The sequence below is a fragment of the Argentina silus genome (assembly GCF_951799395.1).
Source record: "Argentina silus genome assembly, chromosome: 6".
In the NCBI taxonomy this organism is placed as follows: Eukaryota; Metazoa; Chordata; class Actinopteri; order Argentiniformes; family Argentinidae; genus Argentina; species Argentina silus.
This window is the reverse complement of record NC_139660.1, coordinates 14,345,360-14,363,432: the sequence shown is the minus strand read 5'-3', so window position 1 is coordinate 14,363,432 and position 18,073 is coordinate 14,345,360. Positions and strand designations below refer to the sequence as shown.

Here is an 18,073-nt window from a genome sequence, read left to right as displayed (position 1 = left end):
GATAAAAACAAAGATATTAATTCCAAAATTACATGACCTATTCTTGCATTAAGATGGACTCAATTCAACTTATTGAGTGATTTGTTGATGACATTTTTGCATTTTAGCTCATTTTAAGAGTGTCATAGCAAAGGGTCTGAATACTTATGTACATGAGGTATTTCTGTATTTCAGTTTTAATAAATTTACTGAAATTTCTAAAAACCTGTTTTCGCTTTGTCATTCTGGGGTATTGTGTGTGGTAAATTATTTTAATTTAATCCATTTTAAATAGAGTCTATAACACAACAAAATATGGAAAAAGTGAAGGGGTCTGAATACTTTCCAAAGGCACTGTATGTGAAATTATTTGGTAAATTTTGAGCTCTTAGATAGTCATCAAAGAAGGATGTATCCAGTATAACATGTGATATATATGCATATTTTTCCCCCCTACAATCAAAATTAGACACCTATAAGCGTAATGCCAGAGCACTTGCTATAATTCCCTCTTTGTCACAGACGATGCAAATGCATACAAACAAGGGTGAAATGTTCTAAATCATTTGCATCTTTTGCAAATCAATGCATTTATTGTCAACTTGAAACTCCTTTGTCTCACAATGAATTTGAACCTTATTTTGTCCCAAAATAAACCAAGGTGCCATGTAATGGGATTAACTACTTCCTAGCAGTATGTTAGACACATAGGGCCATTTGCTGCCCACTTTCACAGGAGGATCATCACTGGATGATCACTTGTTCCAATTGTCTGTGCCCTTTAAACCAGAAGTGTGCACTCGTGAAACTCGTTAAAAGCAATGGATTGGTGCAGGCACAGTGAGAGAGCGTTCCCACCATATTCCTTACCGGTCCATTCATTTTAAATCCATGAGAGGGAGTGTACAAGTGCACACTTCAAGACAAGGGTATAGAATTGAAACAGATCCCTGGTTTAGCAAGTAATCATCCTGCAGCCTTTCTTTTTTTTCATTTATTGAGGAGATAAAGACGTATAGGTCTATATAGTAGTGTTTATCTTAGCTCCTCTCTCATTGCAAATACTCACTAATGAATAATAGTAATGTAGTAGAGGATCTACTTTACCATTTTATACTTGCATAACATGACATTTACACCTGGAGTGATGTTGGAGGGCAGAAGGTGAAATCTGGGAGGTGATACCTGTGTCTTTTGGGAGTCACCTACTAATTTCCATAGCCCAGCAGGCGTGTTGTCTGCAATGCAGTGGTACAACATCCATCGTTGCCGACTAGGCACAGGTTGGTATGCCACAGCCGTGTACTGTGGCTCACTCTTGTTTTGGATTCAACCACCTGTAGGTAAAGTAGCTCTCCGCCACAGGGGTGCGAACCCACCTGGTGCACTAACCACTTCATTTGCCCATGAGTTTATTCAGCACACACTCAGTCTAGTTTGTTACTATGTATACCCATACCACTAGAACGTATTAAAGTGTGTAAGTCTACCTAAAGTAGGGTCTTAGAATCTATGCAAATGAGTCTGTATAAATTAGGTCTGTTCTACCCAGTCAGAGGTTATTGTCAACGGTGGGAGAAAACAGAGCTGTGCTAACAAAACTCTGTCAACATAACATAACATCATAACATAACATCTAGCTACAGCTTGCGTTCTGATGGCAGCTAAGGACTTTTCTGAATTGGAGGTAAAGTATTTGATTAGAAAGCGCTTCCTTATAATTGGTTGGTGTAAGTCACACAGTTTTCGTATTTTTTGGGGGCTCTTCTTACTGAATAGTGCATAAAGTTGTCAGTCTTGGGATGTTTTTGAAATTAATGGTTTTGTTGATGAACTGTGTGTAGCATTTGGGGTGAATTTATAGTAATTAATGGAGAAATGAAATCATACAACATACAGTAAACAGTCCACGGTGTATTTTAGAATTGACCCTAACACAATGATTTTTTTCACACTGTTGCTGTTCCAGTGTCAAGGGGGTTCAGTCAGTCCCTCTCTGGTTCTGTTCATCACCTGCTGCGTGCTGATACAGGGTAAGCACATACTAGGGAAGCACAGTAATAGTATAATATTACTTTTAATAATTTGGGTTCATTTATTATTCAGCATTGATCTAGATTGGAGCACTTTAAAAATTACTATATAATATTCAAAGAAACATAGCATTCCATAAAAAAGAAAAGAGAACATAATATGAAAAGAAAGATAGTGTTTGCCCCTCTAGGCCACCATACTATTGTATGAGATCTACAGTATTAAAGGGTTGGGGGTCAACTTATTTCAACCCACTTAATTCAGGAAACACATTGTTATTCAATTCATGAATTGAAAATCATCCTGATGGGAAATGACAGGCAACTGTCCAAATTCAGGAAAGGAATTTCAAATAAAATTTCAAATCTAACTGAAAAGAAATCTAAGAAGGATATCAGATGTTATTAAATGTCTTCAGTTTAAAGTTTTTAGTTGACTAAATAGAACTTATGCTTGGGTGTCTGCATATCAAAGTATATCACTAAGCATGGTGATTGTTTTCTCTTCAGCCCCATATGTGAGATGCTGGAGGATGAACTGCTCTCAACCTGACACCCTATCCATCCTGGATGCACTTCGTCCCGCCATGAACTTGAGCTCCGTTCGACCCGTCATGAAACTCTCAACCTCCACCAATGTCATCGTCTCTTTCACTCTCTATGGCATTCTAGGAGTGGTAAGGAGAGTATTTTATTAATCTATTTGTCTATTTTAACTGGTTTGTCTGAATATCCTGTGTTGTTTTTCATTGTTCAAAATAATGTTACTGTGTACAATATATAACAGTGGTTATGGCTTTGTATTTTATGAGAAAAATTGTTCATTCCTTTTTAGGATGAAAAAGCGCAAGTGTTCTCAACTTATATTTGGCAAACTTTTGTGAGTTCTTAATTCTTTCATTTTGTATCTAAGGCTGTATGCAGTGTAAATTGTTAGAGCAATTGCAGCTAATGGAAACATTATTCATATTTGGCTATTCATGAAACTATGCTTATCTACAGCATAATAGTATGAAAGGATTGTCCTTTAGACAATTTTTTGAACCTTTTACTGAGCCACTGTAATGGCCTCATCTCTCCCCAAACACATTTAGAAGTGGGATAATGAGTTCATCAGCTGGGACCCAGTCCAGTGTGGCACCGAAAGCATTTCTCTCCCAAGGACAAAGTTTTGGGTACCAGATGTGGTGATCAATGAATTGTGAGTGACATTTAAGTGTTTGTATATTAGTAGTATATAATAGTATATTACTGTATATTCATGGTTAAGTCACTGCTACCACTGGTGGGATAGACTAAAAAAGGCCTAAAAAGGAATGGCCAGTACTAACTGAGATCAAAAAACTTTAACATACCCATCAGAAGAACTGAGTTTGGTAAGAGTATCTGGATCTTGGAACACTTTACAAAATGATTTGACCATTTTATTGTGATTGATGATTTTAATCCCAGATTGGAGGGCTGTTAGCCAAGAAATGCTCATGTTTTAAACCATTCATCACCAGGAAGCCAGCTCTTTTTTAAGAATCCTTCCATATATAAAATTCAGTATGTTGTATGGTGTGTTGTGTCTCTTGTGTATGTATAACTACATGCTGGCTGCCTTCTTGGCCAGCGATGGAGATGTAAATCTCAATGTGACTTCTCTGGTCAAATAAAGAAGAAAAGAAATGTAGATATGATTTCATTTATTTGCAGTAATGACATCTTCGGTCAAGACATAGGAGCTTTAAATAAACTACACTGGTCATCCTGACGCGAAGTAGTCATCCTGTTTCACCTTGTCTTGCAGTATGGATGAGAACACTGCCCCCTTCGTGCCTTATGTTGTAGTAGATTACACTGGAAGAGTCCGTGACGCATATCCTGTCCGAGTGGTCAGTTCCTGTAACCTGAACATCTACAGCTTCCCCTTCGACATTCAGAACTGCACGCTCACGTTCAACTCCTACGTTCACCCTGGTGAGAATGACATCAACACAGCCTCTCACCATTATAGGATTTACTTAAGGATCAGGGTCCCATGACAAACCAATCCCTCCATCGCCTCTCCCCACTGTAAGTCCTTGTAGGCTATCCTTTGCGGATCTGAAAAGGCATCATTGATATGGGTTTAGGTACACCTAGTGCTTTGGAGTTTGTGCTACAGTATATCACTCACACCTATCCCATCCTTGTTGATCTAGAAGTGGGAGTCAACAAGGTACAGGTGTATTAGGGATATAGGGGTACAGTGAGGGATTGGTTTGGTATTACAGCATGCCAGCCATTCCCTCAATCCATGTCCTATTCTACTTCCCATTAAATTCAAGCTCCGACTTTATCCCACAATTATGTCTCCCCTTCAGTGTCGGACATTAGGATGGTATTGGGGAAGACGGCAGAGAAAATACTGAAACGCTCCAAGGAGGTGATGACCACCATGGGGGAGTGGGAGCTGCTAGACATCACATCCCACAAGTACCAAATGGGTGGCACTACAGACAACCCCTGGGATGCGCTCTCCTTCAATGTATGTGTGTAGCAGCAAGAACACTGCAACCTACTGTAAGGACGCCATTCTCTCAATGACTTCACCACATTGGTGTTTGATACCTGCAAGGGCCATGTGACGTGAACGGGTTGCTTTGAATAAATACATCTGCTTACTAACTAGATTTGCAATTCAAACAACTAATCTAAACTAATTATGTGTAGAGATTGGTACATACAGTACAAAACACAGGATGTACAATAATGTAGGTAAGGGTCAACACAAAAAATATGACACATACAGTACAATTATTTAAAGTAGGATGTTGAATACAAATGTGAGCCGCAACACCAGATCCCCCATGACAGCTGTTGTTTACCGTTGTGTCTCTCTAGATCGTAGTGAGGCGCAGGGCCACCCTCTATGTAGTGAACCTCCTGCTCCCCAGTTGTTTCCTGATCACGGTGGACCTCTTCAGCTTCCTGCTGCCCCCACAGAACGTGGACCGTTCCTCCTTCAAGATGACCCTCATCCTGGGCTACACTGTCTTTCTGCTTATCATGAACGACCTGCTGCCTGTCACTGGCAACACCATCCCACTCATAAGTCAGTAGATCAGTGTGTGTGTGTGTGTGTGTATGTGTGTGTGTGTGTGTGTGTGTGTGTGTGTGTGTGTGTGTGTGTGTGTGTGTGTGTGTGTGTGTGTGTGTGTGTGTGTGTGTGTGTTCAGATGCGTGTGTGTGCTGCGTGTGTGTTTGTTTGGAAGGGGTTCTATTGACACTGTTATCTAGCACTCAATGTCGTTTAATCAAGGTGCATGAATTGGAAAACAAAATAAAATAAAATGTTTTGAAAAGTAAAAAAAATGGATGTACCAATCCCACATTGCCCAGAGTATGGACACAATCGCAAAGATATTGATACATATTATCTACATTATGTACCATTTTGAGCACTTATTACATTGTTTCTTTCTTTTGTGTATTGTAAACTCACTCAACCTCAACTCAATCACCCCTTTGCCAAAGTGCATAGGCGTGAGTCACCTGTAGGCTAATACTCTGAAAACAAACTAAATGTTCAGGAAATTTAGCTCCTGGATGGAGTATCATTAGAAAATATGTATCGCTTGATACCTACCGGGTATATAGAGAGCTAATCACTGATCACTGTCTTTCTCCCAACCCCTCGTACCTCAGATGTGTTCTTCTCGGTCTGTCTGTCTTTGATGGTGGCCAGCCTGCTGGAGACCGTCTTCATCACCAACCTCCTGTGTGGCTCCAGTGACTTTCGCCCAGTACCCCACTGGGTCTATGTGTTCGTCATACGCTTCCTGGGCCGCCTCGTCTGCCTGCCTCCCAAGCCCAGAGAGCAGGACACAGTCATCCTTAACCCAGCCCCACAGGGTAGGCCTTCTGTCACTGAGTACTGAGGCCAGTGAGAAGTTACATCTTTACTGACTGACTTTCAGTCCTTTATCAGATGCCCCTCCTCAATGCAACTTGCAGGCAAAGCATCCAACAATAGAACTCTATATAAGGGTAGCACAAGGAAAATACCTCAAAAGTACACAAGCAAAATACCTTAGTAGTAGTAGTAATATTCACTGTGCCCTAAAGATAATTCTGTTAAGTGTACGAACAAAAAGATTTAAAGTGGGGGGCAAGTGACATGGGAGCCTGGAGCCTGGAGCCTGTACAACTATTCCAACATTAGTGGGATATTCATCTAACCACAGAGCAGACAGAACAGAGACAGTGCGGAAAGACCGGTCTGTGATGTAGATAGATGAAGCCGAGCCTTCACTGTCACATGATAACATGCACTTCACTACTCTCCCCTAAACAGAAGTGAACGCCTGCCCTCTAGTGGTGGTGGAGAGCCAGACTCGGGTCAAAGCTCCAGGGGAAAAGGAGACCAAGGCAGGGGAGTCATCCCTGGAGGAGCTTAGGAGGCTTGGCAGAGACCTCCAGGCCATCCGTCTCCAAGTGGACAAACACCTCACAGTGAGCCAGAGCTCTGAGGAGTGGATCCAGGTGGGCTACATCATTGACCGACTGCTGTTCGGCAGCTACATTATCTTCATCTCTGTCAGCTTCATCACCATCATCGGAATCTGGGTTAGCTACTACAATGTACACAGTCAATAGTCCTGAGAGGGGTGGCATGGTATAATTATTATGTATATAATTATACAATTATTATCCAAACATTTCCTTTCCACCTGTACTTGGTTTGATTTTCTGGTTGTAACGAGTAAGTATGATTTCAGTGAAAGTGCAACATTACTATACTATCATTATTTATTTATATAGTTGTTCAAAAACAAAGGACTTCATACATGTTGACATAGTTACTACACCGCCTTTGGCATGTTCTTTGTTGAAATATATTTGTGTTGAGTGCTGTATGCTAGAATGGAATGTACCTTGCAATAAACTATATGTTTTTGAAACTTGTCCTTTCACTATCAGTGATTACAAACAATATTGATGTGGCAAAAGATTGTAATTCCTTGGGGTTTTTTGAAACTTTTAATTAACTATACTTCATCATAGGGACACTTCACACTGCTGTCATCCAGCTAATTGTTCAATGACATACAGTGACATCAAAGACGGGATCACATCAAAACCACATCCTTGTTTGATAAGCATACATGGGTAGAGATACCAAAGAGCACTTAGCATTTAGATGGCACGCTAACTCAGAAGACAGGTCAGTGCAGTTAATTCTACACGCTACTGTGTGTGATCTCTGAGGCCTGGAAAACAGCCAAGGAACAATAGCTTCTCATATGCAATGATATGTGTATAACTAGGTTAATACTCTTCACATTCAGGGAAGGGCTTATTCAAACAAACATAAACAAACTAAGCCTGAACAGGCTCCATCATCAGATACAATACAAACATGTTACATTTACATTACATTGTAGTTATTTAGCAGACACTCTTGTCCAGAGCAATTTAGAATAAGTATATTTGTCTAAAGTAAGTGAATAAACAATACATGACAATTATCGCAAGTAAGACTTTATGTAAGCTAGCAAGTCTGACCTACAGACGTATACAAGATCAGTTGTTTGTTCTGACAGTGTGTCACTTGGAAGAGGAGGGTGGATATTTTGGTTCTTCTGGGAGTATACTTGAATACCACAGCTACAAAAGAACATTGAGTGACAGGAATTGCATTGCTTCTTCTGTACTCACAGAATGACTGACCAGAACAGAATAGCCATTCCAAGAGGCCTTCTATTCATCTATATGGCGCTACTTCAGTGTAAGACTTTTTTTTTATTAATCTTGATACACATGATATTTTGTACATTCAACACTCAAATGAAAGGGAAGTAGTAATGGAAAATGTATTGTGTACAACCTCACAACTAACCCTAACCCTAACCCTAACCCTCACAAAACAGGTTATTATATCATTTATAATTTACAGCTTTTACACTTTAAGGAAAATGTAGTGCTATTGATGCATAGTGCCCAGAGTTTTTCCTGACCACGTTCCCTAACGATGTGATCTGACCAGGAAAAACCCCAGGCCCTGCTTATGCAGTCGGGTGAGACTAAAGGGACGTTCCTGACTAGCATTCCATTGACAGCCTGACGAGGTCAAAACCCAAACCCAATTTTACTCAATTTGGATATTCAACAACAATGTGCTGGTCAGTTGTGTCCCCTTCGTTTTTCCCTTGTGCAGTCTGGCTATTTCAAACTAAAATAATGACTTTAGACGAAAAAGTAGTATGAAATTTATTCTACGAACAATATGTAGTATTATGTTGTGTGTCCATTAGTGGAATTATTTCTGTGATTTATTTCCTTAGTGTTATGTCTAAGTTCTGCAGCGAGGTTGAATTGCAGCAGTCCTGACCCTGAGTCCATGTTTACTGCTCTTGAGAGTGTGTTTAAGAGGAGTCTTTTGCGCCCTGTACGTAGCTTTGCCATACCAACCAACGTCAGCATCTCTTTTACCCTAGTGGGTGTTCTGGATGTGGTGAGTAAAGAGTTAATTTCAAATTACCTAAAAAAGGCAAAGTGACTGTCTGTGTCCTGGTGTATTTCTGTATCATTCTGTAAAATGTTCAGTACTATCCAGATTTATTCAGGGTATTGTATAGTTCATGTACAGGAACCACTTTCCCGTAGTCAGAAACCTTGCCATCAAAAGAATGTGTTAGCTCCCCAAGCAAAGTCTAGCTCTAGCTTAGTGGGCTAAGGGCTAAGGCACCTTCCGTGCAAGAGACCCATGTTCAAATCAGTCATACATGCCTATAATGTTATTGTAATTATAGTCAAAGCATTCTATTCTTCTTGAGTGAGGAGCTCAACATGAAATAAATGTTTTACCTACATAAAGTATTGTTTGTGTCTGTGCTACTGTAAACTCCGATACCTCTCTCTGCCAGGATGAGAAGTCTCAAACACTTTCAACTTTCATATGGCAAATCCTTGTAAGTCCTTCTGATGCTTATTGTATGTAATTCTATGTGATGTTTGCTAGTCTCTTTAGCTCTGACATGACCCATGCCATCCAGTGACTTAGTCCTTAAACTGTTAAACTGTAGTTAAACTGTCCTCCAAACTTGCATAGGAGAATAGGTTCCATTAAGCATGGGTGGGACATGTCCAAATATGTCTGAATATGTTCAAATTATAATTACAAATAATTGTATTATCAAAGTTGACACAAATGATGCACCACCTTATTGATATTTGACTTACCTAGTACCTTTTATCACAGTTATTGTATTACAGAACTGTCTTTGACCAATGTTTGATAGTTTTTCCTGTCGTCTAAATCACCTGCTTAAGGTACCATGACTCTTTTTATGTCACCCCCCACCATTTCTTCACCTTAAAAAGCATATGATTGATCTATTATGAATAGTTACACCAATAAACACAGATTTAAATCCATTGGGAAAGTGTATATATCAGGAGAAGGGTAAAGAAATGGGATGCAGCACCAGTATATCTATGGTTCTTGCCCTGCGTTGTTTCACTGTAGGAATGGGACATAATGGATCTGAGCTGGGATCCGGAGCAATGCGGAGCTCAGAGAGTCTCCATCCCTCGTGACAAACTGTGGGTTCCAGACATCCACATCTCAGAGTTGTAAGTCAACAGTAAAGTTAACAATTCATAACGCGATTCAGTTCAATTATTGTTGTAAGTTGTATAATTTATCTTAGCCAGATTTGTGCCATCGATTTGTGCTCGATCTTGGAGAAGTTGAAGTGGGAGTTTAATTTAAGACCTCAGTAACTGAGTGTCTGTCTGCCTGTGTGGTTTCCAGCATGGACGAGGACAGGTCGCCTCATACTCCCTATGTATACCTGGACAACACAGGCCATGTGTATGATGACCGGCCCCGCAGAGTGGTCAGCTCCTGCAAGCTGCTCATCTACGCCTTCCCCTTCGACATCCAGAACTGCTCTCTGACCTTTGGCTCCTACCTGCACTTTGGTGAGACTGAGAGAATACAATATGCAATCCACATAGGTTTATACAACGATATGATACAGCACTCGTAATACCAATAACAATAATAATTCATAGCACATGAGAAACTAACTTTTTGCAAGTGAAGGTTACCAAAGAACAAAAGCCTAATGCTCTGTTACACTAATCAGGAATTCTATCAGAGCACATCCAACACTTACCCCTGCAATTTAAGTTGGCAAATCGAAATATTGAAATTCAGTATTTAACTGTAAACTGTTGTCCTGTTTCAGCTACGGATGTGAGTGCAATCCTGGGCGCTACAGCGGAAGAGGTCTTGAAAGAGTCCAAACAGGTGATTCAGACCAGCGGGGAGTGGGAGCTTGTAGACATCAGAGCCACAAAGTCTTCCCTGGAGTTGGTTGATGGAAGTTATTCTGAAGTGACGTTCTTTGTAAGTAAATATTGTGGATAATGTCACTCTGATAACATTCTGCATTCTGTCAAAAAAAAAAGAAGCAAAATATTTATATCTTATCTTGGCCAAGTGAACATTGAACATAACTTTAAATGAGAATTTGTCAACAAATAAATTGATGTTGCCTTCCTGAATTGATATTGAAATTACCTACTGCCTTTACTTCTAGATTGTCCTGAGGCGCAGACCAACCATCTACTTGGTCAACCTCATAATCCCCAGTACTTTCCTGGTCACTGTGGACCTCTTCAGCTTCCTGTTGCCCCCCCAGAGTGTGGACCGTTCCTCCTTCAAGATGACCCTCATCCTGGGCTACACTGTCTTCCTGCTCATCATGAACGACCTGCTGCCTGTCACAGGAGAGACCACGCCTATCATCAGTGAGTGGGACACTTCATGTGAAGCATGTTAGTGGGTTTGGGGCTCACTGGACTTGGTGCATGTATTGTGATGGTTTGTTGTTGTGTGGTGTGTTCTTGTGGTGTGGTTTTGTGCTGTGTTCTGTGGCTTGTTTGGGGATGTGGGGTGTTTTTTAAGGCGGGGGGGGTGGCGGGTGGAGGGGTTGGGGGTATTGCGGGTGGAAATGTTAGGTGTTTAGGTGTTTTGTGATGAAGTCTCAATGAAGAGCATTAAAAGTCTCTCTCTTTCTCTCTCTCTCCAGATGTGTTTTTCTCTATCAGTCTGGCTCTGATGGTGGCCAGCCTGCTAGAGACGGTATTCATCACCAACATTCAGTGCAGCTCCACTCACTACCCCGCCGTGCCTCGCTGTGTCAGTGTCCTGGTCCTGCAGTACCTGGCACGAGTCGTCTGCCTTCCTCCCAGACCCAGCAGCAGAGTCACGGTCATCCTCAACTCAGAAGCCCAAGGTATCCTTGGACCCACAGACAATCAGACCTTTCAAATATACTTGAGGTTCAGTTGATTTAGTTTGCTTGGAGCACTATGCTTGGAGCACCAAGTGCGCTCTTGAGAGGATTCCATTGGTTTGGCAAGCTGAATCAAGCGCACCCTGTGTATTTGAAAGTGCTCCAATTACCATTTCAACCCAGTTCTAGAGTGAAGTATATAATTACAAAGTGATTGACCCAATTCAATGGAACTTAGTTAATTGGTTTCTGGGATGAGGTTATCGTCAAACCAACACGGTCTGATAAAGATTTTAGGGACAAATAAAGGAAAACCAGCAATGTGATAACTTGGAATTGGTTTGTTTTACTGATTTAAAACACACTTTTTTAACACACACATTTACTGTCAACCTGCCTCTCCTTGTTTTCTATGTAACCAGTGAATGGTATGGAGGTCGAACCCCACCTTAGAGCAACCCAACTCCATATCAATGAAGACCCCAACAAGACTTCCAGTTGTAAGCCACCTACCCCAGTGGAGCCGGCCCTGAAGGAACTGAGGAAGCTGAGCAGCGATCTCCAGGCCATCCGCCTCCAGATGGACAAACACTTCCGGGGGAGCAAGAGCGCCGAGGAGTGGATCCAGATAGGGAACGTCATCGACCGGCTGCTATTCAGCCTCTACATCCTCTTCATCTCAGTTAGCTTCATCACCATCATCACCGTCTGGAGTACCCACTACAGTGTTTGATGGGACTAGAATGGGACTAAGTAATTCTACACACAGATGGATTTTGTATGGAAAATCTCTAGAATAACTGTTGTAAGCCGATGTGTTCTGTTTCAGCATCATGAAATTATATAATGTAAATTTTAAAAAAACCTGTACCCTACAACGGAACCCAAACAAGCCAAAAGACTACACCACTTTCAACTTACTGTAAGAGTATCTAATTACAGAAATGTATTTTATCTCATGTCTTTATGACACTACATTATTTAACTAACTTATCTGAGGACCAGCGATTCAACCTGCAGTATGAGAACAAATGGTAAAGGTATTGTAGATCTTAAACAGGTACATAAACCAGTAGAAAAAACAGATTCTTATTCCCATGGGCAGGGGTTTGCAAAAATAAAATGGCTGAGTGGTTACTGTAGGTGTTGAACAACAACACTGTGTGTCTGTGTGTCTGTGTGTGTGTGTGTGTGTGTGTGTGTGTGTGTGTGTGTGTGTGTGTGTGTGTGTGTGTGTGCGTGTGCGTGTGCTTGTGCATGTTTCTCAATGTGGTCACACTGAGTGTGATAGAGGTTTAGTCCATTAGAATCAGCAGACAGGACAGTATGGGACGACTATGGGGCTCCATGCTTACCTCTGCTCTCTTTTTCTTAGCAGGTAATTGTATCTTTTATCATAACTCTCAATTTAACTTGTAGCTTTAAAGTTTGCATGTATTTAAATGGTGCAAAATACTGTGTGTGTATTGTGTGTGTTTCAGCCATTTATTTTCCATTCTTAGAAGAAATTTTGTCTTAAAGGGGCATTTCACCATATTATTTATCTCCAGTAAAACTGCAATTTTTCTAGTCAAAAAGATAAGAAAAGCTATGAAGATGATAATAAAAAAACTTTTAAAACTCCAGCCGGGTGACCTCTCTGCAAGTGTCCCCAGGGGGTCTTTTTGAGTTACGTGCCAAATTATTTGTTGGAAAAATGCATTTTGATTAACACCTGTTTCAAGTATCATGGAATGTCAACAGTTATGTGGTACTTCATGGAGACTCCTATATCTTTCTCTGTCTTTATTGATTTCTATTCTCAGCTTTGAGACTCGAGACACACAAAGTAAATACTCCAGAAGTTGAGAATAACGTAGTTGCATAGAAGGAACTATACTTTCAGCTTTCTTTGCTCCTCTTCTTGTGTCAGCTGTGTGGGGTGTGGTTTCTATTTGTTCATTCAAATGTAACACCCTTGCCATGTAGGACATGTCATTTGATTGTCTGTTGTATTCAAAGTCAATAGTGTGACTGAAACAAACTTGCCCTATGAGTATGTTTTTTCCCTCATCCTCAGAATAGTAATATGATAGAACTAGAAATGTCTGTTCTATGGTTATCATATTAGAGACAATGGTTATTTGTAAAAGACTGAAAAATATGCATTAGCTATTGGATTGCATGATGCAGTTATACAGTGTATGACTTTGATAATCTCACTCAGCACATCTCACCAACAGAAAGATACTTTGTGATGTTTGGAGGTTGCACATGACTGAATGAAGAAGAGGCACTTGTGTTATGTCTTTCTTTTTACTATGTCTGTCTCTGTCTCTGTCTCTGTCTCTATCTCTGTCTCATCTCTGTCTCTGTCTCTCTCTCTCCCCTCCAAAGTCGATCTCTGTCAGTGTGAGCTGACCTGTAAAGAAGGCCACAGCGGCCCCACCTATGAGTCTATGCAGACCGTCTTTGACCGCAAGCCCTACAGACCAGTGGTCAACCTCAGCAACCCCACAATAGCCAACATCTCCTTCACCCTGTACGCTGTTCTGGGGGTGGTGAGTGATTAACTTTAGGCTCAGGGTTCGTTCTTTTTGGGTGTGTGTAGAATTTCCTCAATAGCAATGGTCTCTAGCAATAGCAAGACTCATGAGACTGTTACAGGAAGTACATATAAGCTTGCTATTAGGATATATAAGATGCTCATACACACACAATAAGGACATTATAAGACCATTACTAATGGTGGACTGACATGAAATATAGACTTGTTTGTGTGTGTGTGTTAAATACCCCTCAAAGATCAGCATTGAGGTTCACATCCCTTCTTGGCTTTATTTCAGAATGAGAAGACCCAGATTCTCACTACCTTCCTGTGGCTGAGATTGGTGAGTGTTACAACCACAGAAATGCATATGTCTACAAGTCTGATAAGAGAGCAAGTACAGTCCTCCTGCGATGTGGGGTGTTTTGAGCTTTTCCTAACCCTCGTACTTTCTTGTGCCCATGCAGTACTGGCACCATGAGTTACTGGTTTGGGACCCTGATTCCTGTGATGGGGTCACCAGGATCTCACTACCAGTGAAGGATCTCTGGGTGCCTGACATTATTGTGTATGAGTTGTGAGTGTCCAAAGCAAGCTGATATTTCAGTTATTCCTCCATACTTCTCCCATTCCCTGCTCCTCTGTGGTAGTCAACTAGGGCCAGTTTTCCCGGACACAGATTAAGCCTAGTCCTGGACTATATACAATTTTCTATAGTAAATCTCCATTAAAAATGCATTTTAGTTTAGGATTAGTCTTAACCTACATCCAGGAAACCAACCCTTAATATGCACTCTACACTATTTCGCCTCTCTCCTATCTGTCTCACCTTTTCCTTCTTCTCGCCCCCATTTCCATTTCCTCTTGCTTTTCACATGCTCTCTACTGTTACTTTTTCCTTTTCACCTCACACGCACATCTCTCTCTCTCTCTCTCTCTCTCAGTGTGGATGATGATGTGTCGCAGCAATGCCCCTACGTTTATGTGAACCACACAGGCCACATCCGCTGGGACAGGATGCTGCGTCTTGTGAGCGCCTGCAACCTGGAGATCTTCAGCTTCCCTTTCGACGTGCAGAACTGCTCATTCACCTTCGGCTCCTACATGCACACCAGTAACTAGGCACACTGTGATACCTGAACTCTGTGCATTATCTGTCTGCTACAGTGATACATTGTGTAATACACTGGTTCTCACTGTATGGAGCAGTGTAATACTGTATGTGATAATACCAGAGGGGCCATATTGTGAATGTGTATTGTGTTTTTTGGGGGGGGTTTTAAACATGTTTTATTGCATCACAGAAACATGGTACAGAACAATATACAAATGTTATTTTATTTTTCATTTAACCTTTATTTAACCAGGAAAAGCCCATTGAGACACAAAGTATCTTTTGCAAGGGAGAACTGACCAAGAATGCAGCAGTCAATACAACATTACACAATTTCAAACATACAATACAATAAGCACAACAACATGATCCAGCCTACAGAAAACATTCCACTCCTCCTGAACAGTTTTGCATCAGAGTTTTAAACAAATTTAGTGGCACTGTTACATCTAGGTGAAGCATACGTTGCAGACTATTCCATGCCCATGGTGCATGGAAAATTAAATTGTTAATAAGTGTTTGGCATATATTTAGTATACAAAAACTGTAGCAATTGCATATCATTTCCCACTATATAAGCTACTCAAGGGTCTGAACCCTCTCTTTCTCTCTCTCTTCCTCCCTCAGTCAAGGACGTGCGGGTGAGCCCAGCCCTATCCTTTGATGAGATGACAGGGAACTCCATGCAGTACCTGGAGGCCAGCGGGGAGTGGGAGCTTGTGAACATCCAGGGAGAGACGTCCATCCTCAAGTTTGGCATCGACGAGTGGGACATCATCACCTTCTGGGTGAGAGAGAGACAAGAGAGAGAGAGAGAGAGAGCCTTGTTACCATGCCTCTCAGCACTGTATTATGCAAAGCAAGAGGAGTAAGCCTAGTACTCTTAATTAATAATTGTCTTACTTTATCATTCAAACGTTACCTCTCAGACTCACCTGCCTTAAATGCTTTAGTTATTGTTCAGTATGCACCATTTAAGCAACGAAAAGTTGTACTTATCTAGTAAGTAAAATAAATCTCATCCTGGCCTACCTAGTACAGCTGTACTGCTCCATTCCTCCCACTAGGTGGTGATCAAGCGCCGTCCAGTGCTGTACGTGGTCAACCTGCTCATCCCCAGCTCCTTCCTCATGCTCATCGACATTCTGTCCTTCTACCTGCCCCCCCACAGCGTGGACCGCGCTTCCTTCAAGATGACCCTCATCCTGGGCTACACTGTCTTCCTGCTCATCATGAACGACCTGCTACCCAGCACGGCCAATGGCACGCCCATCATAGGTCCGAGTGGCAGGTTGAAAATAACTGCAAATTACATATTGAGTGACTGCATCTCAATATCTTGAAATAGGTTCTTTTACTTGTCTCCACCCCTTTATTACCACCCGATAAGTGAAAGGACTACATGGATTTCCGATGTGTTGCAGGTCCACCGGTCGTACCAAATAAGAGGAAATAAAGAAAAGGAAAGGAGGAAGACACAGCATTTGATCGAAACTCGATGTAACTCTGGCCTTGTGTTTCCCTACAACTCTATCAGGTATCTACTTCTCGGTGTGTCTGGCCCTCATGGTGATTAGCCTGCTGGAGACGGTCATCATCACCAACGTGCTCCACCACAACTCCATGAAGTACCGCAAGGTGCCCCGCTGGGTCAGGATAGTGGTCCTCAAACACATCGCCAGCATAATCTGCTACCGCTGGCCAGAGGGGCCCCCATTATCTTCACCAGTAGCTAGCCCACCCCAGGAGGACAAACCAGACAGACCTGACCCCACCACAGGCCCCTGGGTCACCCAACCAGTCCCTAACTCACCAGCCCAGCACACAACCAGCAATGGAGGTGAGAGATCAGTGACAGACTGATTGGACAGAAGTCATACATCTTTTACACAGTCTGCCCTTGTCGGTAACAGATTAAGCCAAATCCTGGACTAAATCACACTTTTAATGGAGAATCTCTATTGGAGATATTGAGTGGGCTTTACTTGTGGCCTTTAGACAACTATGAATACCAGGACTTGGTAAGTCCTGGTTCATACTCCTTTTCTTTTTTTACTACTCAACAGTTTGGATTTGAAATCAAACAATGACTGTGGGGTCAAAGTAGAGATTCTCAGCTTTCAGATTGGGTTCAACATTTACAAAGTCCAACATTTTCTAAACATACTCCCCCTATTTCAAGGCTCCAAAAGAAAAAAAACATATAATGTCAAAATAAAGTAGTAGTCTAACAATTGTGTGACTGTGTGCTTGCGTTATGCTATCAACTGGGTCTTTCTAAAAATGTTGATACCAATGTTAGCATCTCTATCATGTATCTATATCTGCACCCACAGCAGCTCCTGGAGCGTCCATGCCCGAGCTGAAGCAGATCTGCCAGGACCTGGGTGCCTTGCGTGCCCACCTGACGTCGCTGCAGAACGAGGGCGAAATGCAGGAGAAGTGGTGCCACGTGGGCTACGTGCTGGACTTCCTGCTGTTCCGCATCTACCTGCTGCTCATCTCCTGCTACGCAATGGTCATCATCTGCATGTGGTGCATCTGGATCAAGCAATGAGGGACTGAGGTTGATAATGGTTGAATGGAACCAACTCTGTGCTCTGTGTGTTTCATTTGTACTTCCAAGGTTGCATTTCAATGTATGACCCAGCAGTACAGTATGTCTATAAAAGTCTCTGTCAGAGTTCTTTACCCGTTCTCATTATACTGAAGATTTTAAAACTCTAAGCTGTTCAAAATGATCAGAAACACAAAGCAGCAATTCACCATGCTATTAGTTAGAACTACACCAAGAAACACCATACCAGTGGAAGTTTCCAGCAACTTGACTGAAGTAGCACAAGCCCTGAGGTCTGCATACACAATGTTCGTTTTAGTCATGTAACTACAACAACTTCCACAGTAGAAGCTGTCACAAGTGTGAATCAGCCATTACAGTAGCTAATCTTGTCCTCAATATCCTCAGTGGCTAATTAACACTTAACCCAGCCAACAGCTCATGAGGTGACAAAATAATAAAATGGAAAAACAGTTATTAGTTCATGTGTGTTGCCCTGCCTGCTTATTGACTCCATTCTCAATGTTCACCTCACTAAGAAAATGAAGATTAACCCCAACCCTTGAGACCTCTTCACCCCTGTACAAG

At 41.6% G+C, this 18,073-nt stretch overlaps 2 protein-coding genes across 2 annotated transcripts; both read left to right on the top strand.

The window, feature by feature from the left end:
• The first annotated feature begins 4,422 nt into the window (after positions 1 to 4,422).
• Positions 4,423 to 12,829, top strand: LOC310806254 (5-hydroxytryptamine receptor 3C-like). The gene is made up of 13 exons (XM_083672305.1): positions 4,423 to 4,524; positions 4,881 to 5,091; positions 5,685 to 5,891; positions 6,334 to 6,605; positions 7,713 to 7,767; positions 8,324 to 8,493; positions 8,906 to 8,950; positions 9,508 to 9,614; positions 9,796 to 9,965; positions 10,235 to 10,395; positions 10,589 to 10,799; positions 11,081 to 11,287; positions 11,710 to 12,829. The coding sequence occupies exons 1-13, from the start codon at positions 4,426 to 4,428 to the stop codon at positions 12,018 to 12,020; spliced, it is 2,226 nt and encodes a 741-aa protein (XP_083528431.1). The 5' UTR covers positions 4,423 to 4,425; the 3' UTR covers positions 12,021 to 12,829.
• A 489-nt stretch (positions 12,830 to 13,318) lies between these two features.
• On the top strand, positions 13,319 to 18,010 carry LOC310806253 (5-hydroxytryptamine receptor 3E-like; the record flags this gene model as incomplete). The annotated part of the gene is made up of 9 exons (XM_083672304.1): positions 13,319 to 13,322; positions 13,664 to 13,827; positions 14,113 to 14,157; positions 14,282 to 14,391; positions 14,759 to 14,928; positions 15,556 to 15,716; positions 15,996 to 16,206; positions 16,466 to 16,768; positions 17,265 to 18,010. 9 exons carry the CDS (start codon positions 13,319 to 13,321, stop codon positions 17,483 to 17,485), a joined length of 1,389 nt encoding a protein of 462 aa, XP_083528430.1. The 3' UTR covers positions 17,486 to 18,010.
• Between the last annotated feature and the right edge of the window lie 63 nt (positions 18,011 to 18,073).